We start from the raw sequence: 10,198 nt of genomic DNA on the forward strand, positions 1-10,198 counted from the left end.
ATTTCATTTCAAAATGTATTTTGAACATGTAAAAAAAAAAAGAGCATAATCATTCAAACAAGTGGACAGCCAGAAAAAAAAAGAAATATTTACATACAATGAAAAGCATAAGCAAAAGAAATTGTCAAACACTTGATGCCTTGGTTTACATATTTGAAAAGGAGTGAGAAAAAGTACAACTTTATTTAATCCCAACCCTTCTCCAGAAGTCATTCATTGATAATTAACCAGCTTCCTTATTGAGCTAAACATATACTCTAATTCATTTTCCTAAACTTGTCTAAATATAATTCCTTTTATCTCTGACATACAAAAATATAAATGAATGACTGATATTGAAAAAAAAAAATATTATCAATAAAGAATACCAATTCATTACTTATAATGTATCTTAATCAAAATACAAATGAATTACTTATATATTTATCTTAATCATATTGACTAGTTGTTATCTTTTCGTATATGCCACAGGTACAAATTTACATTCTACATCATACACACTTTTGTGTTGGACTTTTGCCGGCTTATTGTGATATCTCTAGATTAAATATATATATACATCATTTTAAATGATTGTTTTTATGCAAAAAAACAACAACAACAATTGAATTGAATGTTTAATATTCTCAAGAATATTCTACCAAGAATGACATGCTTGGTAGTGTAGAGAAGGCTTTAAACAATAGGGACATATATTTCTAAGTATAGAAGTATAGAAAATGTAATACAACTGTTAAATTATATGTGTGGGTTATGTCAGTTGCATGACATATGTATATATATACATACATATATATACGTACATATATATATATATAAACATATATATATATACATGTACGTATATATATAGCCTAGCAGCAGCTTTTTTTTTGTATTAACTGCCATGAGTCCACTCAGCACATTGATATTAATTTAGTTCTCTTGACAAGCTTTTCTTTATGTACAGCGACTCTTATTTTGAAGGCAAACAGCGGAGCTTCCGGCAGTATTCGTGCTCTCGCTCGTTAACTCGACTCAGCTCTGTATTCAGTGATAACTGACACCCACTGAAGCCAGTCTCACGAGCACAAGCAGACTTTCTCGTGCTATAAGCCCCCTTTTCCAGCGTCGTCCAATAGAAACGACGAACTCTCCAGATGGGCGTGGTCTAATCTGGAGGATGTGCTTCTTTTGGGCACGTGCGGGTGTGTGTGTGTGTGTGTGTGTGTGTTGTGGGTGGCAAAAGATGACAAATGGAGCCTGTTATTGCAAAAGTCAGCTCTGTGTTATCAACATTTCATTTGCTGTGTGGTTTTAATAGGATTTCAACACAACACTGATGGTTACAGAGCAGACATAAGTGGCACTTGGTTGACTCCAATGAGTGAAGATTGAAACATATGTCTAATTCACAAGGATGAAACATCAAATAACATAAATAACAAAGAATATTTTATTTCCAAAAAAGTGTGCGTATTTGCAGCAGATTGATGCTGGTTCCAAGTTCATTCTTCCACAGGTATACTTCACAGCTGTTGAGACACATTAACTTCATTAGTAGCTCTGGCTATATTCCAGCGCTGGTTGCTACTAGAAACCATATTAATAAATCCATTCCCCCAACTGCCACATTACTGGCATTAAAACAGCACATCACCAGCCAGTGAAACAACACGACTCCACTGATACGGTTCTCTTTCTGTCAGCTGTTTGGCTCCCAAATAGTTGAAAGAAAATGATGTTTAAATTCAAAGTAAAAACATGAATCATCATAAACTCTTTGATGAAAGCTGTGTGTGTGTTTCCCTGTGAGATCACCTTTCAGCTGGAACACTGGAGGAATACTGTATGAGCCATGGACTCTCATTTTGACAGATTTCATCAAAAATAGGCTCAGCTTTAAAACACTTTACATTTGTTCTACAGAAATTAAGGTTAAAAACAAATTCATTTTTACCACCCAATGGATTTCCAAGGCTGATATTAACCTTTGATATCACAGTTAACAAAATCACTTGAAGATGTATTACCCATTTTTTTTTACTGAAACATAAACAGGATGTTAGGAACATGTTGACACACATGACGGCAGGAAAAGCAACAGGTGTAAATAATATAATGAATGATGCTGCTTCAGTTTCAGCGTCCTTTTATTGTTCACGCTGGTTTGCTGTCACGGCTTACTGGGACACTTTAAAACACCTCAGCCATCGTTAATGTTATTTTAACACCTGTGCTTTTCCTGCTATGACAAGTCAAATGTCTGCTGTGAACACTTTTCTGTGCTTCAATTTCTTACTTGTAACACTGTTTTTCTTTGGTAGTTTTGCGACTAATCGTGTAAAAAGTCTGATGTAAACTACGAAAGTGACATTTTCAGCTTCTGTCAGGGGGGCCAAATAATAGAATCGTAGCTACTGGCGTGGTTTAGGTGTGTGTGATGATACAGAGAGGCAGCTGTTGGTTCTAAACAACAATGGTTCGGCTCCTGAGGAGGTTAGTGTAGAAGCTGGAATAGCATCAGTTCCATCAGAACTGGAGAGTATTTCTTCATTGAAAGAAGAGCAAAAGAACGGCACTGAAGGCTTTTTCTAGATGTAAAAAGATGCTTTCGCTCTTCTCCCGACTGGCTTCTGCAAGAGTTTGACTGACAGATGGTTCATCCAATCACCTGTCAAGTCTCAGATGGTTCTGTGAAACAAACCCATCAGGCGGGTCAGGTTCCTGTTTGCCTACTAGTTACTGGAGTCCATAGTGTACAAGTAATCAGGCTCTAACAACCTTATATTCTTTCTTTTTCCAGAATGTCGCTCAGAAATCTGCCACTGGAGCCCACAGCGGAGTAACAATATCGTCTATGTGAGCCTGTAGAAAGACGTCACTGCAGGACTGCTGGATGCTGTTATATGCGTTGTAAGCGTCAGGCGCTCTGTTTTTTATGCTCACAGACGTGCACTCACATACGTGCCAAATATTAGAATGGATCGGATCAGTGATTTGACAACCCTCCTTAAACAAAAGACTGATAAACAGTATGCTGACGTTAACGGCATCAAACAAAAGAATATTATACTCACCATATTGAAATAAATGGGTTTGTATTATATTGTGCAAAATACTGTTTTCGCTGGACACATATGCATTCTATATAGTCTACAGTCTCTTACACCATTATTGCTTGGAGAGAGCTGTGACGAGCACAACGAGTATAGAGCTGGAGTTAGGACATGGTTAGCTTAGCTTAGCATAAAGACTGGAAGCGGGGGGAAACAGCTAGCCTGGTTCAGTCCAAAGTAAAAAAAAAAAAAAAAAAAAAAAAAACCCGACACCTTTAAAGCTCACTAATTAACATGGTATCTCTTTTGTTTGAGGAACTATTTGTTTCCTTCCAGTCTATATGCTAAGCTTGGCTAACCATGTCCATGGTTACATACACACAGAAATGACATTTCGTTCTCATCTCACTCTCATGAGCCAATTTCCCAAAATGTGGAACTTTTCCTGCCTTTTTCTGCCTTATCATCAGTTCCCTTCAGCTCGCTCTCCTAATGCAATATATTGATGCACATAAATAAGTCATACAGGTCATATATTTGTCTATTGTCTACCATTCACCTCCAGTCCATCCAGTCCTAAGAGGCCTTTATCTGCTTGGCCTTTTCAGTCTTGGGCGGTATGATCTGAACCTGGAAGGGGATGAAGAACTCTAGAAGAGCTCTCGTGTCCTTCGGGTCCAGACAATATTCCTGAGCGATCTTTCCCGGCGTCCACGTCTCAGGCTGACGCTGGTGGCTGCTCAGGGCCTTCAGCGTCTCGGCGATGGTCAGCTTGCCTTTGGGAACATCTGTGAGCTCCACCATGCCGTAAGGGTTGCCCGGTAGACTGTACTTCAGCGGCCGCCGCTCCGCATATTTACCCACGGTCACATCCTTTGACGCCTGGGAGGAGATTAAGCAGGAGGAAATGAGTCGAAAATAGTGAAAACCCCCTAGACTGGATATTCATTACGGATGTCTGCAACGTCATTCTGCCTAGTCAAAACTCTAATTCAAGATATCTGTAATTCTACTTTGACTGGCAAAACTCCAGGGCGGACTGAATGCTTTGAAGCTTTGACCGTTGCCTTGGTAATCGACCCTCCAAATCAGTAAATCAAAAGCTTAATTTTTAATTTCTTTCACATGTAAGTATGTAATAATAATGTATAAATCCCAAAATAGCCCATGAAATAAGGAATAGTCCCACAACATTATTCATATTCAACATTAATTATTATTACTTTAATTCTCTTATCGCTGTTTGTTATGCGTAGAGGAGCGTTTGTGTGCAGTAGTTCGACAGCGGCACTGACACGAAGCTTCTAATACCTTTGAATACTTCTCACCGAAGCCCCAAAAAAAATGGTATTCATGATAAAAACTAATTTTAGATATCTGTAATTACATTTTGACTAATATGATTCAAACTACTTTTGGCATTCCTGTGTATGGGGTTTCTCATTACAGATATCAAGAATTCAGTTGCAGATATCTGCAATTTGAATTACGGATGAACTACTGAATTATGACTAGTTGTAATTCCAGTTTCAGATGTCTACAATTCATTTCTGACTAGTCAGAATTCCAACTCAAGAAAATTCCTCCCAATTCAAGATATCTACATCGTCCCTTTTAGATATCTAAAATTAAATTATGACTAGTCAAGATGACGTTGTAGATATCTCTAAACGGAGTTAGGGATAGTCATAATTGTAGTTTGTTGTTTAATTGTTGTTTAATTGTAGATATGTATAATCAAGTTATAGATGAAATAATACTTGAAATGTATTTTAACTAGAGAGATCTCATTTGGAGATATCTTTAACTTTCATTCTGCCTGGTCAAAATGGAATTACAGATTATATCTTGAATTAGAGTTTTAACTAAGCAAAATTATATTGCAGATATCTGTAATTATATCAGAAGAAGCAACGTCAAGTGGGAGGTGATGCTGTTCAAACATACTCTGACATAATATACTAATATAGTGAAAGAGAAGTGGTCTAACAAACATATCAGGAACACACTACAGTTCTGTTTCTGTCCCTTCATCTACATGTTTTTGGTCTTCCTTATATTAGGACATACAGTGGGAGACAGTTTGGAAAATTTACGATAAATACTGCATCGACTTAAGGAAGTGTCTTTCAAGATATTACATAGAATTTACCCGGTAAAACTTGAGTTAGAAAGCTGGATATTGATTATTAATGGGATTTCTGTCGACTTGAAAAAGAGAATATTTCCCATTTATTCTTTCACTGTATCCAGAATATTCTTGTGTGTGTATATATATATATATACACACAAGAATATTCTGGATGGATGGAGCCAACTTTCTACAAAAGAAACTTAAGATGAGTGTTGAAATAAATTTGTTTGATGTAATGATATATTTTGGTCAAGATAAGATTGGATATAACATGCTGTATATAATACAGTTATTTATTATTTTTTGGTTTTCATAACCATGAGACAAAATGGTCAGGAACCACGCCGACTTTCTTGCATTTTATTAATGAATTTTTCCACAAGAAAAAAAAAGTCGTAGTATTATGAGAAGAAAGTCATAATATCATAAAGTTTTTCTCGTAAACTTATGAATTTATTTTCTTAATATTACGTCTTTTTTTCTCGTAAAGTTATGACTTTATTCTTGTGATATTACAACTTTTTTCTCGTAATATTATGACTTTATTCTCTTATTACGACTTTTTTTCACGTAAAGTTATGACTTTATACATGTAATATGACTTTTTTCCCGTAATATTATGACTTTATTCTCGTAATATTACGTCTTTTTTTCTCGTAAAGTTATGACTTTATTCTTTTAATATTACGACTTTTTTCTCGTAATATGACTTTATTCTCGTAATATTATGTCTTTTTTCACGTAAAGTTATGACTTTATTCATGTAATATTATGACTTTTTTCTCGTAATATTATGACTTTATTCTCGTAATATTACGTATTTTTTTCTCATAAAGTTATGACTTTATTCTTGTAATATTACAACTTTTTTCTCGTAATATTTTGAATTTATTCTCGTAATATTAGGTATTTTTTTCTCGTAATATTATGACTTTATTCTTGTAGTGTAACGTCTTTTTTTCTCGTAAAGTTATGACTTTATTCTAAAAAAGTCGTAATATTACGAGAATAAAGTCATAATATTACGAGAAAAAAGTCGTAATATTGCGAGGAAAGGTTGTAATATTAAGACTTTTTTTCACGTAATATGACTTTTTTCTCGTAATATTACAGATGTTTTTCCCCTAAATGTGGCCCTAATACTCCGTAGTACATTGTCTCTTTGGCCCTCACTGCATTAGACTTATATACTATATACTTAGACTATAAACTGTGTTACCTCATCACAATGCTCAAATGTTTTGCGGCTCCAGACAGATTTTTTTTTTTTTTTTTTTTGCCTAAAATGGCTCTTTTGATAGTAAAGGTTGCTGACCTCTGATTTAAACAGTATAGCACCATCATAACCTATATTAAAAACAAAAAAGCCATTAAGACTTTTAAATTATTAAATGATTATAATCTGATGTATAACACAAACCCTGGCATTATGAAATGTATATGTAATTATTTTAGTTTTGTCTTGTTTTTTTTTTCTTGTTCAACTGTCTATGGATCTGTACCTTTGTAAATGAGCTCAATAAAGAAAGCATTAAAACAAATAATAACTATGACTAGTCAGAATGCTGTTCTCTATGTATCTCTAGTGTTAATGTCAAGCTGAGCTGATAGATGTTAAAACTGGACCAGACACAGTGAGCAGTGTGCTGAGCAAAGAGACTACACATGACTGACAATGTATAATAATAACAACAACTAATAAACAGTCTCATAATGAGATATATCTCCATTAACAGAGATGGACTTGGTCCGTGTCCCGGTCTGACCTCTGCTGCTGCTGCTGGGTCCGGGTCTGTGGACTCCACATAGACGGACTTCAGGAGGGCCAGTAGAGGGTCGTTCTTCTGGTTCACCGCCTCCGCTAAGGAGACAAACACACAACCTGCTGGTCAGCAGAGAAGCTCTGTCCAGAACATTCATAGCAGAGCTTAATTGGTAACGTCAGGTCGGTGTGAGGCTGGAGATCAACCCGGCATGTCCCCGGAGGACTCAGGAGGACACAGTTACACAAGTTAGAGGAGCTTCCAGACTGAGACACTCACCGTCAGTGGAGGAGGAGGGCTGCGGCAGGCCGGTGTCGTGTCGCGGCGCTGCTCGCGGCTTCTCTTTGGAGATTTCTCGGTGAACGCGGTTCTCCAGGTTGAAGTTTCTGAACATACGCGCAACCCGAGCACCCATGTTTCACTCGTTACCGAAGAGACAGCCAGGGACAATAAAGTTTATTCAAACTGTCGACGGGGAGCGAGAAGGGTCATTTCACAGTGGAAAAAGCGAACACAGAAACTCAGCAGCGACACCATGTGGTTGGAAGCAGCTATTATTTCTCAATTCCTTATTTTTAAAACAAGTACAAAAATATGGAGAAAAGAACCAGCAAAAAAAATAAAAATAAATAATGACTAAATAAATAAATGCTTAAACACATAAATAAACAGATGCATTTAAAAATACATAAAAAATATTATAAATAAGATAATTAATACAAAGGTAAATAAATAAAAATAAGCAAATTAAAACAGGAATATCAATTTATGTCACATTTTATTAATTAATTAATGACTACATTTATCTTTAATATTATTGTTTGTTACTTTTAATGGTATATTTATTTATGAAGTCATTTATTTATTTATTCATTTATTTTTGGCAGGTTCTGTCCTCCATACAAAAGAGGAAAATAAACAGAGGAAAGGTTAGAAAAAATAATAAGAAAAATACTCAGTAAATCAAAACTAAAAGATAATAAGTAAAAAATACAAGTCACAAGTCCTCAAATTAAAAGTATAAGGAAACTAATCACATATATGAAAAGAGATATCATTTTGAGATTAAAAAAACCTCATCTATCTGTCCATCTATCAATCTATCTATCTATCACTTAAAAAAAAATCAAAAGTAAAGGGAAAAAGAAAAGAGGAAACTGGTGCACATGGCAGAATAAATGCATAAAAAATGCTATTAAAATGCTAAAAAGCAAATCAATATACATATATATTTAGATCAATATGTCTGGGATGTAAGAGACACAGAACACAATCTCTGTGTATGAAATATTTTGCCAATGATCATTTAACATTCCTGTACTTGTCCTCTAATAATAACCTACTTTAATCAGCTAAGCGATTCTAGAAACGTAATAAACTGAGAAAGGCTTCAAAATAATGTAACAATGTCACTAGAAAGCAATGCAATGCTGTTTCACTGTCTGAATGTCTTTCATTCAGGGTTTTGAAAGGAAATTCCTTAAGAGGAACTAATGTAAATTAATACATTGAGCCCATAATCTATGTAATACTAGATGATTCTTCTGGCAAGTGTAAAGCGCACATTTCTAGTCTACAGTTTAAAACAAAATGAGCAGGTACACGACGAGGCCAGCAGATGGCAGCGTTTCATATCCTAACACATTCAAAATGACCTCATAAAAAAGAAAAGTTGTGCTCAGTTGTGAGCTTCATTGTTCATCAGTGCCGGCCGGTTTCAAATACAAACTGAACAACGAGGTTTCATTTGTTAGTGAGACAAAGTAAATAAATCACTTCTCACTTCCATCCCCCCACGTGCTTTGACCAAGCCATACAGCAGAGGTCACTTTATATAAGGAGAAGCACATCTGGAAGTGATTATCTGCTCAATCAGAACAAAACAACCCACAGCATTTATTTTTTTTGTGAGGGGAGAAATGGAAAGAAATTCTTTTCACCTCACTCACTCAGTGACTGACTGGAGTACAACTCCTCAGTTAGAGGAGCTGATGACAAAAGGCCAGAAAGGCCAGAGGTTCTCAACCAATGATGCTTCTAGTTACACCAGAGCTGTGCACACAGCAGCTGGACTCCATCACTTCCAAAAAAATAAAACAAATCAGTGACAGACACAAATTCTTCTTCTTTCAAATAAAAAGAAAGAAAAAGGGAATGCTGTGAAAATGAATTTGTTCCATTGATGATAAAATATAGTACTGATCCTCGATTGGCTCTTTGTGTGGGAGTGTTTTTGATTACTGTTCATCATTTCTATCCAACGTTATTTACTGCGTGGAGCATGTGGATTTAGCAACACTTAAAGGGCTTGTGCACATCCTTCTTTTTGGGTATCTGGAGTTCCTACCAACCCACAAACTGTGAAATAAGACAACCCAGACAATATTTTGTGGGCTGTCTAGATCAGAAAAACATGTGATTCAACAAACCATTCAGATGTGGCTCCACTTCCTATGTCACGTGCAAGCTCATTAGAATATACCACCCACAGCTTGAGATCTACCTTTGCAAAGGTGAACCATATTTTTCTCGCAAGCCAATCAGAGCAAACTGGGCTTATTCTAGGAGGGGGTCCTAAAGAGACAGGCGCTAAAACGGAGCGTTTCAGACAGAGGGTGAATACAGGTATATTCAGACAGACAGGATGAGAAAAATAAATGTGTTTGTTTGAACGTTAAAGCATGTAAATATGTTCTAGTAGAAACCCAAAATACAAGTATGAACTTAAAAATGAGCATGATATGTCCCCTTTAAATAAGACAGCTCGTTGATGCATGTGAAGGAGGAGTCGAGTGTCTAGACTGTGTTGACTTGCAGATTTACAACAGATGTGTCTTTCAGCATCGTCATTAAATAAATAAAAGCTTCCACTGTTCGTAAATCCATCACTGCTTATACGGGCTTAGTTAATTACTCTGTTTGTCTGAAAACAGGTACAACACATTCTTTTATAATGCAGCACTGTGATTGTGCTGGTGAATACCAATTAAAGCGTTTACCAAAAAAAAGGAAAGGGCATGTTTACACATGATAAAACAATACCTCAGAGAGAAGGAAAGGCTGGTGATGTTCTATATTTGTCCTATTGTCAACAAATGTGCAGACCCAAACTAGCAGTGGATGTATTTACTAAGAAGTATTGTGTGTGTATCACAGCCTGATATCTCTTCTTCCTCTGTGAGCTCCATTGTTTGCTGCCCTGCGTGAAGCTCTTTTAGTCACAGTATTATACATTACACACATTTTAGAGTTCACACATTCAC

The 10,198-nt window shown here is 35.9% G+C and overlaps 1 protein-coding gene across 3 annotated transcripts; it reads right to left on the bottom strand.

Annotated features, from left to right (window-relative positions):
* Positions 1 to 1,248: 1,248 nt before the first annotated feature.
* ndufaf4 (NADH:ubiquinone oxidoreductase complex assembly factor 4) lies at positions 1,249 to 7,407 on the bottom strand. Of its 3 annotated transcripts, none has more exons than XM_037751423.1 (4): positions 7,215 to 7,407; positions 6,944 to 7,033; positions 3,598 to 3,922; positions 1,249 to 1,514 (listed from the first exon to the last, which is right to left on the bottom strand). In XM_037751423.1, the coding sequence occupies exons 1-3, from the start codon at positions 7,348 to 7,350 to the stop codon at positions 3,615 to 3,617; spliced, it is 534 nt and encodes a 177-aa protein (XP_037607351.1). In that variant the 5' UTR covers positions 7,351 to 7,407; the 3' UTR covers positions 1,249 to 1,514; positions 3,598 to 3,614. The 3 variants fall into 3 exon arrangements, with proteins under 3 accessions (XP_037607351.1, XP_037607350.1, XP_037607349.1); XM_037751422.1 differs by having other exon boundaries at positions 1,249 to 2,673; XM_037751421.1 differs by having other exon boundaries at positions 1,249 to 3,922; positions 7,215 to 7,406.
* Between the last annotated feature and the right edge of the window lie 2,791 nt (positions 7,408 to 10,198).

This window comes from Sebastes umbrosus, chromosome 18 (genome assembly GCF_015220745.1).
Source record: "Sebastes umbrosus isolate fSebUmb1 chromosome 18, fSebUmb1.pri, whole genome shotgun sequence".
In the NCBI taxonomy this organism is placed as follows: Eukaryota; Metazoa; Chordata; class Actinopteri; order Perciformes; family Sebastidae; genus Sebastes; species Sebastes umbrosus.

Coding starts and splice junctions, on each gene's coding strand:
- ndufaf4 (XM_037751423.1), bottom strand. CDS start 7,350: ATGGGTGCTCGGGTTGCGCGTATGTTCAGAAACTTCAACCTGGAGAAC. Junction 7,034..7,214: donor GCCCTCCTCCTCCACTGACG/GTGAGTGTCTCA, acceptor TTGTCTCCTTAG/CGGAGGCGGTGAACCAGAAG. Junction 3,923..6,943: donor CCCGGACCCAGCAGCAGCAG/CAGAGGTCAGAC, acceptor TAATCTCCTCCC/AGGCGTCAAAGGATGTGACC.